At 37.2% G+C, this 27,870-nt stretch overlaps 1 protein-coding gene and 1 pseudogene across 16 annotated transcripts in view; one reads left to right on the forward strand and one right to left on the reverse strand.

The window, feature by feature from the left end:
* Positions 1–27,870, reverse strand: part of RYR2 (ryanodine receptor 2) — a 745,790-nt gene that overhangs the window by 107,402 nt on the left and 610,518 nt on the right. For 9 of the 16 annotated variants that reach the window (XR_014827812.1, XM_084996826.1, XM_084996824.1 and 6 more), the window contains exons 65-73: positions 27,129–27,367; positions 25,589–25,670; positions 21,269–21,399; positions 17,514–17,834; positions 15,976–16,246; positions 15,495–15,582; positions 12,947–13,039; positions 5,904–6,074; positions 4,265–4,324 (exon numbers count right to left, since the gene is read on the reverse strand). Coding sequence is in view for 11 of the 16 variants with exons in the window: in XM_084996826.1 (XP_084852952.1) it covers positions 4,265–4,324; positions 5,904–6,074; positions 12,947–13,039; positions 15,495–15,582; positions 15,976–16,246; positions 17,514–17,834; positions 21,269–21,399; positions 25,589–25,670; positions 27,129–27,367 (1,456 nt within the window). In the remaining 5 variants the exon portion in view is untranslated. Of the gene's footprint in view, positions 1–4,264; positions 4,325–5,903; positions 6,075–12,946; positions 13,040–15,494; positions 15,583–15,975; positions 16,247–17,513; positions 17,835–21,268; positions 21,400–25,588; positions 25,671–27,128; positions 27,368–27,870 lie in introns of those variants that run through there. The other 7 variants (XM_084996827.1, XM_084996825.1, XM_084996828.1 and 4 more) reach the window with 5 other exon arrangements.
* Positions 1,697–2,243, forward strand: LOC146396789 (isochorismatase domain-containing protein 1 pseudogene; annotated as a pseudogene).

The raw sequence follows: 27,870 nt of genomic DNA on the forward strand, positions 1-27,870 counted from the left end.
ATAAGAACAAGCTAAGGAATACCCTTATTTCTCTTCTTCCATTAAGTATTTCCTTTAAAATTGGGAGATGGAGAGTAATGCAGCAGAAGTAAATGGATATCATCCAAAACTTCAAAACTCCAAGCCTGGGAAAGCTAGTTTGAAATGTTAAAAATAACTTTCATCTGGAGGCAAACAGAGACCAAGCTTTGCATACTGAGTGACTTGTCAACATCACTTGTGCTTTGATAAAACAAAATGTTCTTTCTCCACACATTTCTTTTGCATCTCAGGACTCTGGTCCTTTCAGATTTTATTCTTTCTAATACAAAATTACTGCTTTTTGTCCCCAAGATTACCAGTACATTATAATGTACTCAAGAAGGCGCGGGGAACAAAGGAACTCTGTTTTTGCAAGTCTATATATTTCCATGATATGGGGGCTTAACTCCTAACATCAAAAGTATAGAATGGACTGTCAAAAAGAATAAGTATCTGTTACCTCTTTACTTTCAGGTCTCATTCATCTGAAGGGGAAATCTTGATGATAAAAGTGCTTCTTTTCTGTTCTTGTCTTTCTTCCTGACTCCACAACATAAATTGTCAAAACTATCCCTACAAGTAACCTCTAGAATATAAGGAAAGAATTTCCTCCTGCTTACTCAAGACATAGTGTTTTTATTTGACCAGTTCCTGAGAGTGGTATAAATCCCTTCTTAAGAGGTACTGACTACTTCCTGTCTCTGTTTGGGACCAGAGTTCTCAAAGTGGGATCCTGGGTGCCTGGGAATCTCTAGACCCTTCTGTGCACACATGATCTCCTCAAACACCCATGCGTGTGGTATAAATGTGAGGTGCAGCTGGAAGCTTTATGAACATTTTGGAGAATGTTCAAGATATGTCTGCTACCTGCAAAGAGATCATGCTCTCATAGGAATTACTCTCCTACTCTGTTAAAATTACGATGAAATGGATATCTGAGTACACAACAAAGTGCACATGAAGTTTGCACTAAATCATATTTGTGCATCATGAATATTGTAAAAGCATGTTGCACCTTTACCACATTATATTCTGAAATTTTAAAAGAACATGGTTTGGATCTTTGGAAAGAAACATTTTAATACCTACAAAGGGATACATTATACTACAGGCATGACTTTTTGGCATTTGGACATTTTTAATTAATAGAAAAATCCTCAGAAAGGACATCAGACTAGAAGCAAATAGTTGCATCAAAATAATAAATTGCTAGACTGCTCACATTACCTAACAGGTCTTGTAAACCAATGACTAGCTTACCCTCTAGTGTGAAACCATTTCCCAATAATGGTAAATGCTTTGACTACAAAAACTACTTGGAGCAAATTTTTTACCCACCATTAAAATGTAGGTGCTAAGGAACAGATATGTGTGTACGTACAGCTGAGTCACATTGCTGTATGCCTGAAACTAACACAACATTGTAAGTCGACTATATTCCAATAAAATTTTTTAAAAAGAATATTCTTTCAAACAGAATAAAATACATTTGAAGAAAGAAAGAGAAAAAGTAGGTGTTATTGATCCAGGGAGGCAGGGCCCCCAGCGGCCTGCATGTCTACACCTGCACCTTATGGCCCTGAGCTCACAGGCAGCCAGGTACTCCCCTACCAGGGGTGGCACCAGGTGCAGTTCCCATGCTCTGTGCTCTTCTGCTTCTTTTGCTTGGCCCTCTATGAATTGCTCATCCAGAAGTTCTATGTCTTTCTGCTGTGACAGGGAGGAAAGGGTCAGACTAGCCATCGTGTATTTTGGAGATCTTATTTGGGTGGGACAGAGATTGTTACAAGGGACTTAGGGACTTTAGGAATGCCAGTTCCTGTCATAGAACAGTACCCTACAGGTCTTGGAAGAACTCTTCAAGAAACTGATGTAACAGGTATAAAGCTGGTACTTCCAAAGCCTGTTTTTGGTGGTATCACCAGAAGCCTTCAGAGCTTCCTGGAGTCAGGAGTGTTGTGTTACTTGGCGTAGAAACTCAGGTGTGCATCTAGCAAACAGCTCTGGAGCTCACTGGTAGAGTCATCGAGGTGCATGTTGTGGCTGACACACATGATCAAGAAGTAGAATGGACAGGAAGCTTGCTCTGGAGGGTCTGGCTTATAGTAGGGTCATAGCGACTACAGGTAAGGTTGTTCTGCTATAGCTGGTGGCTGATAAAGACCATCCGAAATTCAATTAGGGCAGGTGCTCCAGAGTTGGATCTGCTTTCCAAAGTATAGAACCTTGAAAAGGACTGGTATGCTCTCTGCCAGCAGGTGACAGGACCCTAAGCCCAGAAAAGCTCTCATCTCTACCAGGATTACAATGTTACAACACAAACTGGCTCCTTTTTTTACATATCTTAGTAAAAAACTTAACCAGTTAGACCATTTGTTTCCCAGCATTTAGTTACAACTGTCAAAGTTGCCACTCACCTTCATTTTATGTTAATATGCTTTTATTTATTTTAAAAATTATAATGCAGGTGCCTGGTGCCCGTATTGTCTACACCATATACACGAATCATACTTTCAAAAGCGCATAACTTTTCCTTTTCTTTTGTGGCCGAACTGTAGCATATAGAAGTCGCTGGGCCAAGGATCGAATCTGAACCGCAGCTGCAGCAAAGTGGGATCCTTTAACTCACTGTGCTGGGCAGGGATCCAGCCCATGCCTCTGCAGTAACGGATTCTTACTCTACTGTGCTACAGTGGGGACTCCCAAAAGCACACACTCTTGTCACATTTTCTTAGCTTTTGCATAGTAAAGACAGATCTCCCAGTAATGGTTTGACTTCTGCGTTATTGTGAGATGTATGTTATAATGTTAATGTGTATTCAGTGCCTTTACTTTACAGGTTGATTGAGATAGGATTATTATCTGAGAATTTACAAACAGGACTCTGGATCACCTTACTCCTTTTACTCATAATGCAGTAAACTTGTTAAATTCCATTGGTTTAACCAGATGAATTATATTGAGTGATTACATATATTTCTTAATTATGCTAATTTTCTGATTCGGCTCACCATCACTAATTCTCTGATAATATTATCTTTTTTTTTTTAACAGAATCTTTTACCTAGAAAGACAGATTGGGTCATTGTTTAAATTTTGTAAACAGATAGGATGATTTGCAAGCCATATAATTAGTGGTGGGCTGTTTTAAGATCTTTGACATATTACTTCAGCTAAATAGCTTTATAACCATCTTGAATATATCTTCTACTATTCACAAAATTTAGCACAAAGATAAAAGCTGAATGAAATGTAGTTTTAAAACACCCATGTTTTTGTTTGATATTTTTTCCACCTACCCTCCAATTATTGTTAATGCAAAACATTAACAATAATGTTAATTATTGGGCTCAGTAATGATTTGGTAGCATTAATTCTGTAGTCATTACTACCCCTTAATAAATTTATTTTCATTAAATACATATTATAGTAGGGTTTTTTTGTTTGTTTGTTTGTTTGTTTGTTTTTTGGTCTCCTTTTTTTTGAGAGCCACACCTGCAGCATATGGAAGTTCCCAGGCTAGGGATGGAACTGGAGCTGCAGCTGTTGGCCTACACCACAGCTATAGCCACGCCAGATCCTATACCACGGCTCCTGGCAATGCCAGATGCTTAACCCACTGAGTGAGGCTGGGCATCAAAACTGTGTCCTCATAGATACTAGTCAGGTGTGTTAGCGCTGAGCCATGGTGTGAACTCTGTATCGTATTTTAAAACTTTTCAAAAAATATGTGAAATACGGAACATCACTGTCTTTTCTATTAAAGCAATTAAAGAATAAAAAAGTAGGTGTTCTCTTAGTTTCCGTATATGTTTCCCTTCTAAATGTACACTCGCTTTCCTATTATGGTAATTTTTACTCTCTTCTGCGACTCAAGCACACGTATTTAATTTCTAAGCAAGAAATGTAAAAATTTCAAATTCTTATAGACACCTATCTCCATGTCCCAAAGGTCCTCAAATTCAGCTATATGAAGGAAATTCTCAACCTTTATTTCAACTGGTGACATCTTTTTTTTTTAAAGTTTAACAATCTATTTTAAAAACAGTTCATTTGTTATCATGAGAATCATTAACACAAAAGGATTTTCAAGCAAAGCAGGATTACACGTGATTAAGATAATATATTTTCACTATCTTATTTGTTAAAGTCATGTTAGTTGTGGTACTATTTTGAAGAGAGATTAATGAATTTATGCATGCTAAATTGAATGAATGCTTTGGAATAATAGTATTTGGCTTACCTTGCCTTGTAAGTGAATATTACTACGGATTATATCTCGGACTTCATCCTCAGTGTCTTTCTGTCAAGAAATAAATGTTACCTAAAAGAAGTCTTATAATGCATCAGCTGTGACAAGTCAACAGAAACAACATAAATTGCTTTTGAAATCATTTATGTCCCAACAAACAAATTTATAGAATTTAATACATGCCACAAATGCGGGGCCGTCTCTCTCAAGATAATATCTTGATGGTGCTGTGACAGGAAACAAGACAACCACCTACTTTAACTCCACCAGAAGTGCACTAGACTCAGTGGAAGTGAATTTCCAGTTCACAACAAGTAGGGCACAAGCATGTTTCCTTGGGTTCCAAGAGAAGCAGAGTTCTGCCATTCTGGGAAATCTCCATGACATAATTTTTAGCACCCAGTAACATCCCCAAAGTTACCACAATAATGAGGAGCATACTCTGAGAATCAAACATTAGGCAATACCCAATGGGTCTGAATCTGTGCAGCCCCTCTGCCCCAACCTCCCTTCAACTTGCTCATGGTGGGATCTCAAACTCTGGGTATGCAGAGAGGTGCTTCGGTGTGGGGACACAGGAAGGAAAATACGTCCTCCAATTTACGTAAATATAATATAGCCACCCCAACGTGTATTTTTTAATTTTTTTTATTTTTATGGCTGCACCAGTACAGTATGGAAGTTCCTGGCCCAGGGGCTGAAACTACACTGCAGCTGTGGCAATGCCAGATCCTTAACCCACTATGCCAGGCTGGGGATTGAACCTGGGCCTCCACAGCAACTGAAGTCCCTGCAATTGGAGTTTTCTTGTTTTTGTTTTTGTCATTTTGCCTTTCCTAGGGCTGCACGCACAGCATATGGAGGTTCCCAGGCTAGGGGTCCAATTGGAGCTGTAGCCACTGGCCTGTGCCGAAAGCCACAGCAATGTGGAATCCAAGCTGCGTCTGCAACCTACACCACAGCTCACAGCAACGCCAGATCCTTAACCCACTCAGCGAGGCCAAGGATCAAACCCACAACCTTGTGGTTCCTAGTCAGATTTGTTAACCACTGAGCCACGACAGGAACTCCTGCAGTTGGATTCTTAACCTACTGTGCCACAGCGGGAACTCCCCGGTGGGTATTTCTGAAAAAAAAATTGCATCCTCTCTGTGTGTAGCCACGAAGAGGAAAATCAGAGGCCATCAAGAAATCCTGATGACTTCCATCTTAAAGCTCGCAAGGGAGGAGAGCTGCTGATGTCAACATCTAATCTACCCACAATCAGCACAACACATTATGCTTCTGACACTGAACAACTGCCCTTCATAAATCTGCAGGTGACTTCCCATCCCAAATTTTATATAGGACTTCATATGAAATTCATTTTTTTTCCACTACCAGCGACTTGCCATCTTTTCTATTTGATTTCTGAATATGCCCTGGAGGTGACTTACATAATTTAGAAATAAAAAGTCTCAAAAAAAAAAAAAAAGGCAGTCTTTATATCTGTATCCCAGGGCCTGTGCAGAAAAATTGCTTCATGAAACATTCAATGCAAATAAAACATTAACATAGAGATGAAGGAATCAAACACTTGAGGGTCTGGAGGTCAAAAGATCACATCCACTGGGAGGAACCGGAGACTTACCAGACTAAACCGGTTTTTGGCCAGAGCGATGAGTTCCTGGTCCCCAGGGGCACAGATGTTCAGGCCGATGGGCAGGAGTCGCTTCAGAGCTGCCACGATAAGCGAGGTCTGCATGGAATACCGGTCCCCTTTGCGCTTCATTTTCTTCCTTTCCTGATCAGAAACAGCTGCCTACAGCACCAAGATAAATGTTAGAATCTGTAGGCACATCTTATCTCACAGAACTAATGCACCTTCTTCTAACTTGACTGCACTTTTCTCTTTGCCTCTCAGGATCGCTTGCTGATTTTTTTTTTTTTTTTTTTTTTTTTTTTGCTTTTTAGGGCCACACCAGTGGCACATGGAGGTTTCCAGGCTAGGCGTTGAATCAGTGCTGCAGCCACTGGCCTAGGCCACAGCCACAGCAATGCCAGATCCAAGCTGCATCTGCGACCTACACCACATCTCATGGCAATGCCGGATCCTTAACCCACTGATTGAAGGCAGGGATCAAATCCGAACCCGCATCCTCATGGCTACTAGTCGGGTTCGTTAACAGTTGAGCCACAACGGGAACTCCTCTTGCTGAGTTATAGTCCTACTGTCAGATACCCAGGCCAATAGAATTCACTGGTAGGCATTTCTATATGATTGCCTATGAACATTGTAATTTTAGAGAGGCAAATGGATATATGAAAAATCCATGATAATTTCAGGTATTTTTGTTTTGTATGTTTTATTTTCTGTTTTATAATTTTCAGTGCTTAAGAGGAAAAAATTTAAGAGTAAATGATTTTTGTTCCGACAAATGTTTGCTTTGCAATATGCACATACATACAGTATATATCAAACTCTCACAAAATACATTTGCCTTTTATATAGGTTGAATGCCTGTCTCCCAGTGCCTTAATCCATATCAACTGGAAACAGACAAAATCAGCCATATTATATAAATATTCAGGATTATCTCTGGACAAACTGTTTACAATTAAGTATAGCCGTGACATGTCAGGGTTCTCCTGTAATTTTGCTGAAAACCATGATTATGCCAAGGTCAATGTAAACATAAATGACAGAGTCTAACTTTCATTGGGTAGTGAGTATTTTTCTTTCTATTAAGAGGATATGTTCTAATGTTAAAATTAAAATAATTGTCCCACGTCCACTTCTTTGTGCATCTTAAATTTCTTTGTAGTAATAAATCAAACATTCAAGATAATTTTATGACGATATGTTGTAATATCAGAAGAGAATATACAAATGATTTGCTTTCCCCAAAAGCAGGTAAAATATGTCACAACATGATGTTGAAAGTTCTTGCATAGTGAAAGTACTGAAACAATTGAAATCATATAGTGATGGTAGCTGACATATTATAATATATATTATATAATGCATTATATCATTACATGTATAGTATACATTGATATATTAAGCCTATAATATCTGAACCATAGTAATAATAACCATATTCACTTTCTAAGGAGATATACTTATTGCATGGATTCCACTTTTATCTGGACAAGTGCTTTTTCTACTAAATTATTCTCGGCAAATTTAGTAGAAAAAGCACAGTGAATAATTATTAAATTCATTAAACCTTAAAATAATGAATCAGTGATTTTAAATGAGCTCTTTGGTAAAAGGAAACATAATCACAGTGATAAAAATAATTACCCAAGGAGTTCCTATTGTGGCTCAGCAGTAATGAACCTGACTAGTGTCCATGAGGACATGGGTTCGATCCCTGGCCTTGCTCAGTGGGTTAAGGATCTGGCATTGCCATGAGCTGTGGTGAAGGCTGCAGACATGGCCCAGGTCCCAAATTGCTGTGGCTGTGGTATAGGCTGGCAGCTGCAGCTCTGATTTGAGCCCTAGCCTGGGAACTTCCATATGCTGTTGATGTGGTCCTGAAAAAAAAAATTTTTTTTAAATTACCCCAATGAAGAATTACCAACCTAAAAATTAAATAAATTGATACAAATTATGCAAACATTTCTGTCTAATACTGGTAATTTAGTTTTGGCAAAACGATGTTACTTAACATGTTAAAGTCTAAATTTTACTGGTGTTGTGTTCTTTGGTTTTTAACTTATAAGTTCTTTTGATTTTACGGTTGCAAAAATAGAAGTAAGTAGAAGAAACTTATACCTGGTTTGGTATTTATATATATTTAAATGACCTTATAATACAGACAATTTAAATCAACACTAAAAGCAACTCTATATTGCTCAATTTTGAGAAACACTAGATAAATCAATTCCTGCTTATGTTCAAAATACAATCTTGCTTCTATACCATTAGAAATCTGTAAACTGAAAAGAATAGTTAATAAATCTGTGAATATTTATGGGTAATACAGTCCACTGCCAGTACGAAGAAGTTAAAGATAGAAGCAATCAAATATCTTCATGTGCATCTACAGTGGTTTTGTGTGGCGCCTGTCTCCTCCCCAGACTACGGCTCTGTTAGAGAAGAGGCCAAACCTATTGTGTTCCTTTTCCTCTATGCAGAACCAAATGCTGTGCCTTACTCATAAGGGCTATTCGACAATTTACACAAAACTGCTGGAGCTACTGAATTTGCATATTTCATTTTCAATCTATTCCCTACCCTTTGAATCAGATACAAATACACAATGACACAGTCAACATGGAGGTACTGATGAAAGAAATGTTCATATACTGAGGTATAGGGAAGTCATTCTGACTTATACATGATTTAACTTAAATTTTATGCTAACCAGAACAGTCTGTTTTGCAGCCTGTCAAAATGCATCGTACATCTTATTTAACCATTAAAGAAAAGAACGCATTAAAAAAATCAAAGCAAGTAACTGGTTCAGGCATCCAAAGGGGAGCCAGGTGGCCACTGCAGATATGGTTTCAGACTTGCTCCTACATCACCGAGAACTTGAATTTTCTAGACTGTATCAGACTCAAGAGTACCACCAGCTGATCTCAAAGTAGTATCTCCTAGAGGCTTCCAGCTGCATCCTTAAGGTCTCAAGGTCTCCCCTGGTAACTGTCATTTCAGACCTCAACCAATCCTTGCTGAACAAGCACACTTATTTCTTGCCAGCTCCAGTTATAATTCTTGACAAACAACTTATGTAATTTTGTGGCATTTGCCTTTATAACTCTCCTTCATTTTAAATGCTTCTTGAATCTGTCTTCCAGGTTATAGTCCTCAGCTTGGGTCAAATAAAACTCTTTTCTATTCCTATTATTAGACTGTTTATTGATTGTTTCTGTCAACAAAGGAGAAAAATAAATGCTCTTAAATCGATCTCTCTCTTTCTCTTTCATACACACACCTTAGCAGACACACACCACAAATATAGCTCCAACAATTTCACATAAAGTAGGCTAAAAATTCATAGAGAATCAAAAAAAAGGGAGAACTCTCTAATACTCTTACAATGAAATATCCTAACCCCCCGAAGAATTTATGATTTTTAAAAATTTAGATACATTAGGTACAAAAATGAGCCTATTCATCACAAAGGCAAAAGATGCCAAATTTCAGTGAGAATGTGGAGGCAAGGGGACCCTTGTGCAGTGCTGATGGGAATGCATATTGGTTCAGCCACTGTGGAATAGTATGGATGTTCCTCAAAAAATAGGAAAAATAGAACTACCAAAGTATTATGATGGTCGTACCTGCAGCATATGGAAGTTTCCAGGCCAGGGATCTATCTCCTAGGATAGAAGTTGAATCAGAGCAGCAGCCGCATGCCTATGCCACATACATTTGTGATATAGGCCACACACAACTTGCAGCAACCTTGGATCCTTAACCCACTGAGCAAGGCCAGGGATCAAACTCACATTCTCATGGAGACTATGCTGGAGTCTTAAACCAGTGAGCCACAATGGGAACTCCGTTATGACCAATTATATATGCAGTGGCCTCTCTCTGGGCTACATACATTTTGCTTTAAGTCAAAATGAATTTTCCTATCCCAGATTACCGTATTCCAAATTTGAAAATGGTGCTCCATATAGAGTGATTACCCCTGCTTGTGTGACTGGCTGAAGAGTGATAGGTGACTACATGTCTTTTGGTTTGTGTTTGTGTTTGGTCTCAATCTCTGTTCCAAAGGAGTTCCTTTTCCTTCACAACTCTGGAGTGGATTGCGGGTTGTGGATCTATCAGCTGCTACTGGGCCTCAGACAGATGGTCTGAGGTCCTACCACAGGAATCCCTGAAGCTCTCTGCATCTCTCTGTTCTTGGCATTTCATGGGAGGATATCTCTCCATTCACTTCAGCTGCAGATGTAGGACCTCTGACCACCCTACTTGCTGTCCATTCTTGAAACTAGACCTGGAACTGTATAGCTTTTTGGGAGAGATGTTACTTATCCCGTGACTGCCTTCCACTTTTGAATCCTTCACACCCTCCTTGGTCAGAAAGCACCTCAGTAATACTGAGGAAACTGCAGTTATGAAGTTACTATGCCCAACGCAGTGACTCAGTTCTGTCCATATGCTGAAACACATGCACACTGTGATTCCTTTAGTAAAACAGCATATGTAACATGTTAGTTTATGTGACTCCATTATTTGAACTGGGAACTTTATTTCTAGGGAGAACGTTTATTGTACTTACACAATATAAAATGTCAAGCATGGATCCTGCTGAATAGCATTGAGAACTATGTCTAGATACTCATGTTGCAACAGAAGAAAAGGTGGGGGAAAAACTGTAATTGTAATGTATACATGTAAGGATAACCTGACCCCCTTGCTGTACAGTGGGAAAATTAAAAAAAAAAAATGTCAAGCATGTACACAGGCAAAAAAATAAAAAAATTAAAAACAAGGAAGCAAGGCATAATTGCTAATTTCTAAATTTCTCATCCATAGTACTGTTTTTTGCTATGTGTCTTGTCTCAGAATGTTGGCAGTCATAGGTAAAAAGACGCAAAGAGTTGACTAACTTTGTGGGAGGGAAAGGTTAAAATTGAGATGCTCCTATCCATTCCTTTCTATTCTCTCCTGGAAAGAGTTGTAAACATTACTATGAGTCAGTGCTTGTATATGCCTTAGTCTAGGTTGCAGGATGTACAGCACTTTGCGTGTATGCTTTGGGAATCACTGGACTAGGATGATGGAAAAGAGGGAAGAGGATGTCTATACAGAGGTGTGCAGACCTCTGCTCTCAAGACCTTTAATTTATCCTGAGTTGGATGATACCCTGGAGTCAGCTGTCCTCCCAAAGGAAACACTGATCCCTGATGTCCTCTCTCTATGCTTTTGTTACCATTGCCCTGAAATGAGCACATGCTGACAAAGCAGCGTCATTTACTGACAGTCTTCCACTCAGAACACCTGTGAAAGGTATACTCATAGTATAGCATCTTCTGAAGGAGCAGTTCCTCACTCTTCAGGCTGTCAGCCCAGAAGAGAGAAAATTTATCATCTTTTATGAATGCTTCAAGACCACAGTGGCACAAAAAGCCAAGAGCTGGTCAGGTGTCCAAGGCATTCCAAACTTCAGCTGCATTAGCTTTGAATTCATGTGTAATAGTGTCAAATACATAGCATTTACAACTCTACTTAAGACTAGAGTGTTCGGTGATGCTATCTTACTGTCCTGGTGGTTGACAATGAAGCACATCCTATGGACTTGAGGGACTTTTAGGGAGTGCTGGGAGGTACTCCCACAGCATCTCTCTTCCCATTATTTATTGAGTTGGTAGAGACTGATTTCCTTAAGTGCCACACTATTTTGCATCTTTGGCCATTTGGCAGCATATTTTGTGTGTTATCCCACAGAATATATTCATTTTCCTTATAATTATTATTATTATTTTTGTCTTTTTACCTTTTTCTTGAGCCGCTCCTGTGGCATATGGAGGTTCCCAGGCTAGGGGTCGAATCGGAGCTGTAGCTGCCGGCCTATGCCAGAGCCACAGCAATGCAGGATCCGAGCCACATCTGCAACCTACACCACAGCTCATGGCAATGCCGGATCCTTAATCCACTGAGCAAGGCCAGGGATCGAACCCACAATCTCATGGTTCCTAGTTGGATTCATTAACCACTGTGCCACGACGGGAACTCCCCTTCATTTTCTTTTTTAATGGCAATTTAAGAGATCAAAGCACGAATTTTTTAGTGTTTTAAAAGAAAGTTCCCCCCTCCCCCAAAAATGAGTGATAGAGAAAACGAAAATCTCCATTTCATATGAGAACCTGGAATTCATCACGTGGTTCTTAAACAATGCAGTGGATTATTTTGACGTATGTATATATTTTACCCACATAAATGTACACACACACACACACACAATCTATCTATCTATATGTATATATAGATAGATATATATACACACTCTTGATGGATACATGATACTAATTATATGTCTGTTATACTGATGGGCAATTTTGTGAGTATATGCACGTATTAAACATCTCTTTTTATTCTGATGCTTTGATATCTTGAGGCCATCCTGATTCCTGACTGGTCCTCCCAGGGCTACACAATTTCTAGAGAGAGAAAATTACTTTCCTGCAAGCACACTTTCATAATATATAAACCCAGAGTCCTTCTTCTTTCATCACCTCTTTTACTTGGAACCTCAATCCCTCTGCGCTCACCACCCAGAGCTGGGTATCAGACAACTAGGAACAGCCCCTACTCCCTAGAGCCCACTGAAATGATTCGAACTAGCCAATCCTGCTTACTCTGCCTCACCTGCTTCTTCCAATGGAAACCATAATAACGTTTCTTGTCTACATCTTCCCCTCACTCCTGCCCCACCACTGACCCCGTGTGTCACTATGACATGCTGTGCCTTCTGTTTCTGGGGAACTGTGAGTAAAAATTTCTTCCTCCATGACAGTCACTGCTGTGTCTCCACATCCCACCACACGAGTCAAACAAGTCCCAGGTACCCTTAAAACTATGTGTGTGTGTTCAATCAGTAAACAATATCATCAAGTCTTTCAAATTCCAGTTATAAACCTCCACAAGACCTAAAAAATGTATCCACTAATTCAATTAATGAACATTATATTCAGACATTTTCTAGAAAGTGAAACAGATTATGGTAATACCTTTGACATCTTTGACTTGGTGTCCGTAATAAGGAAAGACATATTGTTGATTTCATTCTGTACCACGAAGTTCTGCTCTTCTCTTTTGAAATTCTGAGAAGTTCCAAAGGAAGTTGCAATTAAAACCACAAAGATAAGAAGTTCATGTAATTAAAGGCTACACAGGACCCCAAAGTTTCTACAGAGCTAAGTAGTAATTTGATATATAAGACTTATAAAGAAAGGAAAAAATAGCTGTTGAATATCCAATGAGGGTGCCTGGCTAGGGGCAACAATTCTGGGAATTCAATACAAATGCATATGTCTCAAAGATGGAAAAACTCAGGATCAGAAAATTTAAGTAACAAAGTCACAAACCTACCAAGGGGTGGAATGAATACTCCAATCCCAAATACCTGGTAAAGAGCATATTGTGCTATTTGGGGATAAACATAGATTTTTCTAAAAACATCTGCGACAATAATGCAACTTTCTACTCTGTCAAATATTTTACTTACTTTTCCAAAAACCCTAGCATTGTTTCATTCACTTTTAACTGGCAAACATACAAAGCTTTAAAAGAGAAATTAACGACCTAACTGCATGTTCTCTTTTTTTTTTAGCTTTTTAAAAAAATATTCTTTTGACCACACCCACAGCATGTGGAAGTTCCCAGGAGGGATCAAACCTGCACCATAGCAGTGACCCAAGCCACAGTACCAAATCCTTAATCCTTAATCCAACACCAAATCCTTAATCCACTGAGCCACCAGGGAATGCCTGTCTTCTTTTTTTAAAATGAGCAAAACCCAAATAAAATAATTTCATAGTAAGCATATAAATATGTTAATAATTGACAAATAATAAAAGATTTTGTATGAAGGATACTGAATAGACTAAGCCTTGACTTTCACTCAGCTCTTTATTAACATTCTAATTTTACTGTTACTTATAATATGGCTGCTCACATAGTTTCACTTTCAAATATTTGGGGAAGAATACATAGGACATATATTAACGGTTTTGTGTTGTAAATATATCCATGAAATTCAAAAGCACTTATTATTGAAAGTAGCATTAGACATTCATTTGAAAACTTCCTGATGTGATAAAAACTCTAGTTCCAAAATTTTGTGTTGCATTTATATTTAAAGAAGCTTGTTTGGTATTTTTTAGCTACTGATGAAGCTGAAGATTCTCAGTTCGTCAAGGAAAAACAGGCAGTTTTTAGTTTTCTTAAGTGATTTATTCTGGGGCTCTGGATTTCAAAATTTCCTTCAGAAGTATCCTGAATGATCTAGTGCACTGTCCCCCAACATGAGTTACAAAGGATATGACATCATTTATTTTCATGAAAGGAATACAAAGGATCTAAAAGAATTTCCTATGATATCACAGAAAATGAGTATTAATGTGATGATTCAAATTTACATGATGAAAATTCAGAATTTCATTTATTATTTCTTTGTGATTGTATTTTTAATGCATTTTTATATACTTTTTGGTATTAAGTGTGACAGACTCTGCAGAGGTAGGCAACAAATAATATTTATCCTAAATATTAAGTAGGAAGATTTTTATTTAAAAAAATTACATTTTTCCAATGAATCAGATTTGTATAACAATCTCATGAAATAAACTAGGAAGCTACCTCAAATAAGGAAACTGAGGTTGAGGTTTTATTTTTTTTCTCTCTCAGTCTCCCATTTACAAAGTACCAGAGAATTTTAGCAGACAAAAAATATTCTAAGCTTTCGAAATAATTTGGGACAATGCTCACTTAACCATAGCCTACTAGTTATTGTAAATATTTATAGAACACTACTAAGCTTTCTTTAGTCCATAAGCATTTTTAATATTTTACTATAAAGTTCTGATCAAAATCTTTTTCTGATTTAGAAATATATAATTCTACTTGCAACATACAAAATAATGAAAATTCACTAAAATCGTACTGTATAAATTTTATCAACAGGATTCCTATCAGGAGGTTTATTTTCTGCTAATATGTGAACAAAACTAAACTTCTATAGAAACAAACATGTGTGATGCTAGAAGAAATTTAAAGAAGTAGTGCCTTCATAAGAAAAACAATAAATTTAAAGAAGTATCGCTTTTACAAGTAAAATAGGAAATTTAAAGATGCAGAGGCTTTGCAAGTCCCATGACCATAAAACACCAGTCTATCTCAGCATTTCTCAAACAGTGTGAGTACTTCCAGGGGTTAGATAACAAAACACCAGCAGAGAGGGAAGGCTGGAGAATAAAAATGCCACATCTCCATTCCCATATAACCCAAAGATTTATGGGCAAACACAAAAAATATGTTTATGGAGCGCAATTATACATCTCTGGGATTGTTTGAAGATTAATTACAAAACACAAAAGCAGGCTCATAGTGCCTCAAATTCCCCAGGAAAAGCAACTCCCTCCCCTCACCAGTTATACGGGAGACAAGCTTGAGAAACACTCTGCTGGGTATTTACTAAAAGGACTGGGAAATCCATCACATTTTGAAAGTCCTTAACATCTACCAAAGAGTAAGCATTGTCAGTATTTTCTTACGTACGTGGGATTTGGACCAGTAGATAAACACCTCGGCAACCATGCGGAAAAGGTCCTCTGCTTCTGGGTTCGGTTCTTTTAGCCACTTTGCCCTGGATCACATAACATATAAAGCAGTTTCTTGGTTACCCCTACAAGTTAATTCAAAACAAATCACCCTCCCAAAGTCAAATTTGAAACCACGGAAACTAAGAGGGTGGCACATGCTTGCCTACAGAGTTCAGAAAGGGCTTGTGTAACATTTACAATAAGTAAAATGTTGCGACTGTCAAATTGCTAACTTTCCCATGCAAAAGGCTCCAGAAAGGGATTTCCCATTGTAATTTTATGAAGCTTGGTAGCATTAACTTATCTGTGGACATCTGGTTATATCATCACCATGGACAAGCTCATCATTGCTAAGTAGTGAGTGAGTCAAGTGACTCAGCTGGCACACAGCAACCCAGTAAGGCTATGACTGAATTAGAGGCATTAGAACATTCTACCTATTATAGTCCACAAATCTGATCAGAAGCGGGTAGAAGGCATAGAGATCTCTGGCCAGCGTGGTGAACTCATCTAGAATGAGAAGTTCCGCCTCGGACATGTCCCCCCTGACCTCGGACTTCAGGTGGTCTTCTTCTGATACCACCATCGCTGCCTTTTTCTTGAGTTTCTCCATTAATGGCAAGAAATGAGTTTTCAAGAGCTGAGGTTTCACTTTATTTATGATAGGCTGGGAAAATACTGTTTGAAGACAGACGTTAATACTCCGCTCTGCGTAAACATTCATTAAAATGAGGGTTAGATGGGCATTGCAACTGTACCGTGATTCAAGCCTCCCTCCTCCCCCAGCACAAGGCTTTCTTTTGAATTCAGCCCAAGTTTCATCTGTTTAGTCCCAAACCTAATCACATAGCCGGTGTTCAAAAGTGATTGCTGAATTGAATTTGATGTGCTTCCTTGTTTTTGAAAAAGGAAATCGGCAGCTAATTTAGAATTTAGAAAAGACATTCATTCACTTTGGAAATCAATTATTATCACACAAAAAAGGAAAGTTCCCAAATAGAAAAGGACCCCCTAGCCCTTTTTTATAAGTGATACACACAACTAAATAATTATACAGACTACGTATCTACTATGCTATATTTACTATGTCATCTCACTTTATCCCCATTCTTGGTCCCAATGGAAGAGTTAGATTACATATACTACTACTCTTTCATTTAATAATAGTTATAGTTGTTAGCAATAGTTTTAAACTTGATTAGGCCATTTTTAAAAGGAATTTTGTTTTCTTAAGAGTCACAAATATACACACTGGGGAAATGTATAAAAGAGAAATGTTAAAATCAACCATAATCACCAAACTAGTAAGACATTGGTGTATCTTTTTGGACATTTTATCAATCAACAGTCTCATATGTATATTTCTGAATTCAAAATTTTAAAACCGTTCTTTTAATCCTCTATGATATTCTGAACATTTTCCAAGTAATAAAATGCTGTTGAAACCTTCATGTTTAAGATGACATAATATTCTGGTATATGGATGCATACAACTTAGTCAACCATCCTTTAGTGGTTGGCCATTCAAATTGCTTCCCATTACTCAATATAAATAGTGCAATGATAGATAAACTTAAATGTAAATATTGGACTATAATCTTTTGATTATCCTCCCCCACTCCCAGTAAGACAGACTGCTAAAAGTGGGTTGTTTCAAAACCCAGTTTTCTTCTTGTCTCTGTCTACAGAACTGGTCATTTTTACTGCAGTGTTCACAGATTAATCTTAGCAGGACTGAGAAGTCAAGAAAATGTTTGCTCACTTAAAAGTAGTAACACAATGGACAATTATCCAACACCTGATTAATCACACATTTTTTTTTTAAGAGGACAGCATGACAGAAATCATCAAGAATATTTCTTGAGCACGAAGAAAATATGAATAAACGTGAAGAGAGGGAAATTCTAGTCTTCTGCAATTTGAATCTTTTGGGAAATAAAACGATTTAAGCAGCACATGCCTCCCTCGTCCTTACCTGCCAGCCTCTTCATCCAGGCTCCCTCATCAATCCCCAAGTTATTATATATGATTTTCAGGATGTTGCCCAGCAGCGTGTTCATGTGCTCTGAGTTCAGGGCCGTGCAGCACATCTCGGCCCGCCCCGGGTTATTCTCAGGCCCGTGCTCCCACCAACGAGACATGTAGCTACACAGCATGGGCAGGACCACTTCCATCACGTGTGGCATTTGTGTGTAGCGAATGCCAGACTCAGCCAAGTCCACAATTTCTTCCATGAGTTTCTCCAAGGACGGAATATTGGGACACATATCTTCCACGTTAGTTGGCAAGTTAAGAGCTAGAGAAGCACACATCAAAGTGACTTGTTTTCAGTGAAAGAAGTGACGGGACAGCCACATGTCCACAGTTCACAACAAGCAACTCTTTCACATGGGGCTTCAAAACTCAGCTGGGCCTGGCATGCCTTTATATGGAGCCTTCTCCTTTTTCTTTTGGCAGTTTTTTCAAAATTTCTTTTTTCCCCAAGTCCCGACCCTATCACCTGGAGATCAGCAAATGACTGTTCCTTCTATGTTACGGCAAAGAGGAACATCAGGAGTTCCCACTGTGGCACAGAGAAAACGAATCTGACTAGTATCCATAAGGACATGGGTTCAATCCCTGGCCTCACTAAGTGGGTTAAGGATCTGGCATTGCCATGAGCTGTGGTGTAGGTCACAGACTCAGCTCGGATCTGGCATTGCTGTGGCTGTGGTGTAGGCCAGCAGGTGCAGCTCCAATTCAACCCCTAGCCTGGGAACCTCCATATGCCTGTGGATGTGGCCCAAAGAAGCAAGAAAAGGGAGGGAGGCGGGGGTGGGGTGGGGACATCCAATATCTCTCCCTCTGTCTGCCTGAGTATCTTTCCCTCCATCTGCCCGCTCTCAGGCAGACAGGATTTTTGCCTCTGGTCTCACATTCCGGTCCGTGCCACGGCAGAGGAAGGAGTTTTGAGGTCCCTATGCATGGCTCCACCTGTGTTCCTGGTGCTGAGCCTCCCCTCCAGCAGGAGCTGTGCTCAGGCCTGTGTTTTCAGTCTCTTCCTTTCTGATGCCCCCTGCCCAGCAGCCTATCTATAATGTGCAAATCTCTCCCACCTGCTGACCTTCCCAGGTGCTCTCCTAGACACAGAAATGAAGATATTACAATCCTTGGCTTACGAAGTGTGACTGTGGCAAATCACAACACTGACCAAATTCCTTTTTCCTTCACTTCGATACATTCAGCCTTTCTCGACTCTCCTGAATTTTGTCAGTCTCTTTTACTAACACTTTTTTTCCTTGCTGGACTTTATTTATTTATTTATTTTGCTCTTTTAGGGATGCACCTGTGGCATAGGGAAGTTCCCAGGCTAGGGGCTGAATCGGAGCTACAGCTGCCAGTCTACACCACAGCCACAGCAATGGAGGATGTGAGCCACGTCTGCGACCTACACTACAGCTCACAGCAATGCTCGATACTTAACCCACTGAGCAAGGCCAGGGATCAAACCTGCAACCTCATGGATATAAGTTGGGTTCATTACTGCTGAGCCATGATGGGACTTCTTCCTTGCTGGACTTTTAAGTGTGGGTTTTCTTTAGGCATCTGTTTCTAACTCTCTTCTCTTTTTCAGCTTCTATGTTTCGTCATTCCTATGGGCTTCTGCTTATAAGTGAATAACTCCCAAAGCCATATTCCCTAAAGATTATTGTTTCATAAAGTATGTCTCAAGAAGCACATCAAATCAAACGGGTCTAAATTTAAACCTGACCTTGCCTATGAAATCTTCCTTTTGAGCATGTACTACTATCTCACTCAGTGTCCTCAACAGCATTATCAATGCATCCCACTGGAAACATTTGAGAGATTCTAGGCTGTGATGCTCTTTCATCTCCCATGGGAGATGACTCTGCCTCTAGGATTTCTCACAACCTCTTCATATAGACCCCAGCCAAGGGGCCTTGCCCAATCAGACCTCTTCTGACCACAATCATTTTCTGATTGGTGACCCACACACATTCGCCTTATTTCCATCAAGATGAGTTTCTAAAATGCAAATCAACTCATGTGACTCTCCTTTTTAAAGCTTATTAAAGGATCCCGTTGGCACTGGTACAGTCTCCACTCCTTACCTGACACAGAAAGCCTACCTGGCCTCTTCTGGATTTTCTATTCTTGCTTTATCTTTCTCTTTCTTCCCCTAAAAGCTATCTCCACCTCAAAGTGCTTGAAGCTTATCCTAATGCACTAGTTTCAGTGTTCCTAACTTCAAGGCCCATCTTGGACCAACTCTCCTAAGTTGTCCCAGGTTTTCTCAGCGCAAAATGCTTTTCTGTGTCTCCTGTGTCCTTTATTCTGAATCCTACCATGTATTTATCAGTCTTTGTCCTTCTACTGCAACTAGAAAATGCCCTGAAGAGAAAAATCAAATCTTATTCATCTTTGTATCACGTCTCCTCCAATCATTTGTTGAATGACTTGACTAAAAAATGAATGAAAGTGAATCATTAAATCCAATTCCTTTGCTTTGTGATGCAAGTGATGTGTTATAGAAAATAAGCAGGGAAGTGATCTGCTCTGTGTATTTCTATATCTGTAATGAAACAATGACATGCTTCATTCTTGATTCATCACAAAAATATTAATGGATTAAAAATCCTTAATGAGGCATGTTTACACAGATAATTAAAAATCCAAACTCAACTGTGTTTTACTGTTTACAAAAATATTATGGAACTTATATAAATACTAAGATACATTCAACACTCTTCTTTAACTTCCTCTGTTATATGAAATTACAATCAAAAATAGGTAAATTAAATAATAATTATTTAAGTTTTTACAAGGGTCTTTACTTGATAAGGTTAATTATAAAGGCAGTGAAATTAATAGCTCCCATAAAAACATGAATTACACAAAGAGATGAGCTCATTAATGGAAAGGAATGCATATGTGAAGAGCACATAATTCTTATCCAAGTTTGGGGAACTCTTTAGGGCTTCCCAAATAACTAAAATACAATTACTTTATCAGACTTAGAGAACCAAACTATTAGGAAAAAAAATGCATAGACTAGAACTGTCCTAATAAGATAGACCTATCAGGTGAACCAAGAAAAATGAAAGATACAAATTCTTACATGTAATGACTAAGAATGTCATACACCTATTGGCTGCTGGTAAGAGATAACTAAATTAGAAATCATATTGACCTATTTTTTTTCTCCATAACTGCTGACTGCTTTGTCTTATTACTAAAAGTGTTAATATGGGAGTTCCCATTGTGGCTCAGCAGAAATGAATCCAACTAGTATCCTATGAGGATGCAGGTTCAATTCCTGGTCCTGTTCAGTGGGTTAAGGATGCAGTGTTGCCATAAGTTGTGGTGTAAGTCACAGATGTGGCTTGATCTGGCTTTGCTGTGGCTGTGATGTAGGCCAGCAGTTGCAGCTCCAATTCGACCCCGAGCCTGGGAACTTCCTTATGCTGCAGCTGTGGCCCTTAAAAAAAAAGTGTTAATATGTCTGTGGCTCATTGACTTAGAAGAAATTAAACTCATTTTCTTTCAGAAACGCTATGGGAATAATACACAACATTTCAGAAAAAAAATTCCAAATAATAACACTCATGAATAAATAGCATTGGAGATGATAAATTAAAATAGCCCATTAAAAAATCACGGTTGGAAAATACAGCAAACGTCATCAAATTTTAGCTTCAAATACAAGTACCATGCATGCTTCTATGTTACCTGCTCTCTCTCGTGAAGACTTAGTATTGTAGATAGAGTAAATGTTGTGTTTGTCGAGATGAGTTTCCAAAAATGCTACAGGAAAGGCACCAGCAAAGGCAGCCAGACATTCTCCTAATGCAGAACGTTGCCTATAAGTGGAAAATGCTTATATTTTTTAAGTCTTCTAAGTGAATAACTGAAGAAGTTATATTAAAATTGGAAAGGTCAACCTAAAGGAAGGACAATACTAATACTAATGCTATTGATAAAATTAACCCTCAAATCCAATTTCTATATTGCAAAGTATCATATGCTTTTAGTAGCAAATTCTCTACATTAAAAAAAAACCTAAATTATCCGTCAGCTGAAATTAAAAACAGTACAGACAAAAATAACCAAAAAAACCCCCTGTAAACTTCCCAAGTTTTGACATTTCATTTTCTGTCCTTTTCTTTCTTTCTTTTTTAACATGATTATCTGAGGAATAATTCTTGTCATGTGAATAAATGGATTTTCATAAAAATTAAAAAATAAAATACTCATACATAAACACAACTTTCTGAAAATTTACCATGTGTAAGTAATTTCAGGGTAGAAATATGAAGACATTCAAAATGATAAAAACTATTAATAACACCTAAAATTCATACACCCTTTTCAAGGGAAGGAAGGTGTTTAGGGAATCAGACTATGATCAATCTATTCAAGGCTTTCTCTGATACTGATATAAATTCTCTCTTTCCCTTAGTTATCTACTTAATCCCAGGCTTTACTGGCACATCAGGTATTTATTAAATATAGAATACCATGAGAGTAATTTCAGCAAATTATGAACTTAAATGACTTTGTATGCATATTTTATTTAAAAGCCAATGAAAGGGATCAATTATGAAAAGATTAAGTAATTCTCTTAGGCAATTTTAAATTTCTCACTGAAAAAAATACTTAAAATTAAAAATGTCTTATTACCTAATATTTTAATTAAAAATGACTAGATATCTTCTCAGGTAGGAAAAAATGTCCCTTTACAGAATGACATTGAATAAAATAAAGTTCAATTTAAACATATAAGATTACATTACAAAAACTAATTTAGGACATCAAGAAATTACAAAGAGCACATCCTTTGATTCAGACAGACACAAATCCCAATCTTAGTCTTCACACTTGTGTCACTCACTATAGGAAAATCACTTACTCTTTTCAAGGTGTTCTTTTCTTACCTAAGAATAGGGATATTGAATTGCAAAATTTCTGGCACAGAGTATAGATTCAATAAATATCTTAAAATAATGAGAAATAATTTAAGAATTTAAGAACCTGAAATGTTTCATATATGGCCCCAAAGTAAGTAATCTATTTCCTGACATCTGATTGGACTAGTTCTCATATTTCCTTAATAACTCATGTAAATTCTTTAATAATGCACTTTAAAATACAAATTCAATTAGTAATTCTCAGATCTAGTCTGAACATTTGTGTTGGTATTCTGGAAATAGCAATTTTCCCTTAAAATACTTGCGTTAAAATAACTTTTTTTTTAGTATGGAGTCATTTTTCAAAATATCTTTTAGTTCTCTTCAAAATTTTATATTTATATTCTCCCAAACTCACTCTATAATTGCAAAGTTAATTTCAAAACTATACATATACCTTGTTTCAGAATCTAAAAGAAACGATCCCAGATTTTATCAAGAAAAATATCCAGGCAAGAATAGCAACAACAATAACAGCAATTGCTGAAGTATGAGAGAATTTGGACTACCAGATGTTAAGATACATTACAAAATAATAACAATTCAGGCTAGATGGTACTGCTCTAATTATTTAAAAACATACATTAGAACAGAATAAAAATTCTAGAAATATAACCTAGCAAATATATCTAGTATACAATGAAGAGTTTATTTTAAATCAGTGAATAAAAGAAATACTTAATAAATCATTATATTAGATATGTGGATGATATAAAAAAACTGAATTTGAATTTTACATAACCTCCAAGAGAAACATGAAATTTAAATGCATTTCTAATAAATTCCCTTCTTACCAGAGAGCTAATCATTTCAGACATTATTCTCTGCCTTCCTCCAACTTCTCACACTTGTTTCTTCAACCATCATTTGGCTAAAGACCCACGTCACACTTCACTAAGACAAGGAAAGCTGTTAGAAACACCTTTCTACACCTGACGTATCTTCTACCTGTTTTCCACTGAGAACAGAAAGTTCTGAGTCTAAAATATAGTGGTCTAAAGGATACACTCCTGATTACCCCTTGTCATTTTCTTTATTGTGAGCTTACTCACACAATAACTTGCCACTATTTCGTTTATCAGTTTACTTGTTTTGTTTTGTTTCTTGACATCAGCTCTACGAGAGCAGGGATCTATCTTTTAACTGTTGTACCCCAGAACCTCACACTCAGTAAGTTTTAATGAATGAACAAGAGGACTAAAAAATAAACCTAAACATGGGAGTTCCCGTTGAGGCTCAGCAGGTTATAAGCCTACTAGTACCCATGAGGAGGCAAGTTCAATCCATGGACTCGCTCAGTGTGTTAAGGATCCAGCGTTGCTGTGAGCTGTGCTATAGTTCACAGACGTGGTAGATCTGGCATTACTGTGGCTGTGGAGTAGACCTGCAGCTGTGCTTCCAATTTGACCCCTAGTCTGGGAACTTTAATTTCTGCAGGTGCAGACCTAAAAAGCAAAAAAAAAAAAAAAAAGTAAACCTAAACAAATTAAAGCATGAAAAAATTAGGAGAATACATTTTTAAATCTCTAGCTGTTAAGCATGTAGTATTAACTTTTTAAAATCATGAAACTAAGAGGAAGAAATACAATAATTGGAAGATCTGATTATATAAAATTGAAAAATTTTCACGTCATAAATTGTGCGAATATATTACATATAAATACTATAAAGGTATAAAAATGCTAAAAGTCATAAAAATAGAGATAACAGGCACAAAGTTAATAATTAATAAACATAATGGTTATTACTAATCAGTAAGCAATACATTAATAGAAAAATGGACAAACAAGATGAGAAAGGCAATTTATAAAATAAATACAAATGGCAAAGTAAATACACATACAATAGGTGCATTTGAAAAAAAAATGGGTTCCCATTTTTAACTATCAAATTTATAAATAGTAAATAATGAATAATAATCAGAAATGAGGAACGTGTGAGGAAACCACAATTCTCTTGTAAAACTTTAAAGTGCAAATTGAATCAATTTTTTAAAAAGAGTAAAATGTTTATCATAATCTTTTAATATATGCATACTTTTTAGCCTAGATCTCCAAATTCTGATAAAGGAAATAAAATGAATACACCCAGAAAACTGTGAACACAGAACTAGCATTATTAATGTAAGCAAAAAAGAGAAAGAGCCTACCTGTCAAAAATAAACATTTCAATAAATTATATTTCCCAAGTAAAAAATATATTATAGCCATAAAAATCACATGAAAACTTCTTAGAGATCTTCTTTTCTAGCTAACTTTAATTGTCACTCTATTTTTAGTTATTGTTGCTTAATAAGTTTTAATATTTGGTAGGTCATATGAGTACCCTTTTATTACTCATATTTTTCTCTCAAAATTTTATCAGCTAGTCTCATGCATGTATTCTTTTAAATTAACTTCTGAATTATTTATTCAATTTTAATAAAGAGCAAATTTCTATGTAAATTATAATTAATTAAGATTAATTTCGAGAGAATTTACATCTATTCAATATTCTCTCTAAGAATATTGTTTCATTACTTATTTCATTTATTGGTCTTCTATTAGAATGCCTTTTTCTTTCTTCTCGGCTTTTAAAAAGTCCTCTTGTTCTTCTCTTCCAGAGAAAGACTTTACTGACGTTGTCAGCGATTTTTTTTGTTCAGTTCAGTGGGGACGCCTTATCTTACCTGACCTGTCCACATCATCTGACCTGTTAATCTTTGCCTCTTAAGCTTCCGAAGAGGAAAAAAATTAAACTGGTTTTAATAGCTGCCTGTATTTGTGCTTATTTTTTATTTCTGATAATATAATTAGAAAATGTACAAGCAGATTCCTTCAAGACCCATAAACACTCTAAATTTTATGTTAAATATGGTCTTTACCATTATAACTTTATATTATGATTCATAATTCAATTGTCTTTTATTATATCAATTCAAATTTAGGTTAAAGACCATCTAATTACTCCTAAGAATTCAATATGTCATTCTGGTTGTTTAGTTTATAACTAAGGAAAATGTTATAAAGTAAAGATTCTTGAAATGAATAATTGTAACACTTAAAATAACTATTAATACAAAGTTAAACTTTTAAAATCTTACCTTTCCACATAAATACTCTTGCTGGTTCCCAAAGCATACAGGCTAGTCAGTATCCTGTAACATGACACCTGTACATCTTCCACTAAGGAAAGAGAAAATCTCATTAAAAAACCCCACATGCTATTGATACATTCATTGTCCTGAGAAAGCGAAGGCTAAAAACAAAATTCCATATTAAAGGCATAATAATATTTCAATAAAAGAACAAATACATATAAAAGGAAATTTAAAAGCTTTTTCTCAAAGTCTTTTCTTGAAGGAGCTGAAATCATTCTAAAGACTCATGCTTTGATTGTAAGACAACATTATCAGAAAAAATTTCTTAATAATTTTCTTTAGCTATAAGAATAAAGGATTTCTTCAAGAATAAAACTAAGCACGAGAATATCCAGGAGCAGAGGTCAATTTTGACTCCTGTTTCACAGGTACATAAAGACTGTATCTTTTTACTTTAATTCTCACATGAATAAGAATGAGAATTCTGGAAAATGGGGTGCATCATTTATTTCTGAAACAACCTGAAATTCAAGGGCATAAGTCACTCTTGCAGTTTTTAAAGCTAGAAAAATCAAGTAAAACCTTATCAATGATCTCTGATCCAATAAATCATGTTCAGCAGGCAAAGAAATCTAAGACCCTTGGATTTCTAATGCCAGCTCTGTTACCATTTCTTGGAGGACACACCATGACATGAATGGAGAAATCACTCCTGCCCTCCATATTTGTTTCTATGTCCTCACGGGGTTCCCACTGGTTCAAGCAGTGTCAATGTCAGTGTCTTGAAACTAGCGATTGTCTGATTTGCTGTTTAGCACAGTGATTTTTACACAGAGCTGCATTTTGCCTGTGAGACTTTCAACACTGAGTGACTAAGTGGCTGCAAGTAATACACACTGGACCATTGCTAGACAAGCGATTATACCTTCTCTCATGTTTATAATAGCAGGAGAGTAAGAGATTAGGTTATGCGATATTTTTTTCCACACAACTTTGGGCATCCAGTGGATATTTTTAATAGCTCAGAATTGTAGCTGATAGCAGCTGAGGAAATCCTCTATGAAAAGAGACTGGAACCTACAAACAAAAGATGTGGGCCACCCTAGTAGATCAATTATTTGGACACAGATATTTTCTCAACAGTCTCCATATTTATTGGTAGGATTGCTTGTGGAAACAATCTACATCAACTCAAACCTAACTTGAAAACATTTAATGCTGCATGTTCTATGATGAAAACTGAATTAGAAAATTTCCATGGAAAGAGGCATCATAGAAATAGTACAATTTGAAACTTGTACTTCAACAATGTGGAAGTGATTGTCCATAACCACTACCTTCCTGGTCCCTTCTGTGAATCCATGTGATCCAGGGATCTAGGTCTATAAGGATAGTTTCTATAACTCAAAAGATAACCTACAATGTTCTGGGGGGAGGGCATTTTCATGTATAAAAAGTGTCTGTGTAACCTAGATGATGTGGCTGTTACAATTTCTGATTGTACTGTTTAGATAATGAAACTCTAAGTAATAGATTTACATACATATTAGATCTTCTCCGAACTGATGCTGGCCAATATGCTCAAATAATGATGACAGCATTGGCAACAGAGCCACCGTGGTATAATTGATAATCTGAGTAACACCTTTGGGTTGGTTTCGGGTGTGGGTGAACTGGCCCTGCTTAAGATTCTCCATTGTCTTCTCCAGATCTTCTGCGGCATTGTCCAGGAATGCTCTGAGGGCACTTTTAACACTCTCCAGGCCAGTCTTCATCACCGTCCTAGTAAGTGAAGAAGGGAGAACTTGTATCTTGTGAGAGGAGCACATGAAATACAAATAGAATCTGCTTCTCCATTATGTTTGTCCATGATGACATTCACTCAGCCAAATAAGTTTTTTTTTAAATCCACCTTCAAATAATTTTTTTCTATATACCTGACATTCTAGTAATATCACTGTAAATGCATAACCTTTCTTTCTTTTTTAACTGATGTATAAATGATTTATTTTTTTTTATTTTTTAGTCTGTTTAGGGCTGCACCTGCGGCATACGGAGGTTCCCAGGCTAGGGGTCGAATCGGAGCTCTAGCCGCTGGACTAGGCCACAGCCACGGCAATGCCAGATCCGAGCCACATCTGCAAACTACACCACAGTTCACAGCAACTCCAGATCCTTAACCCACTGAGGGAGGTCAGGGATTGAACCTGCGTCCTCATGGATAATACTCAGATTCGTTTCCACTGAGCCATGACAGGAACTCTGAAGTATAGATGATTTAAGAC

This window comes from Sus scrofa, chromosome 14 (genome assembly GCF_054392235.1).
Source record: "Sus scrofa isolate SSC_HxYL_T2T_F1_AM1 chromosome 14, Sscrofa_HxYL_maternal_Yorkshire_Landrace_v2.0, whole genome shotgun sequence".
NCBI lineage: Eukaryota > Metazoa > Chordata > Mammalia > Artiodactyla > Suidae > Sus > Sus scrofa.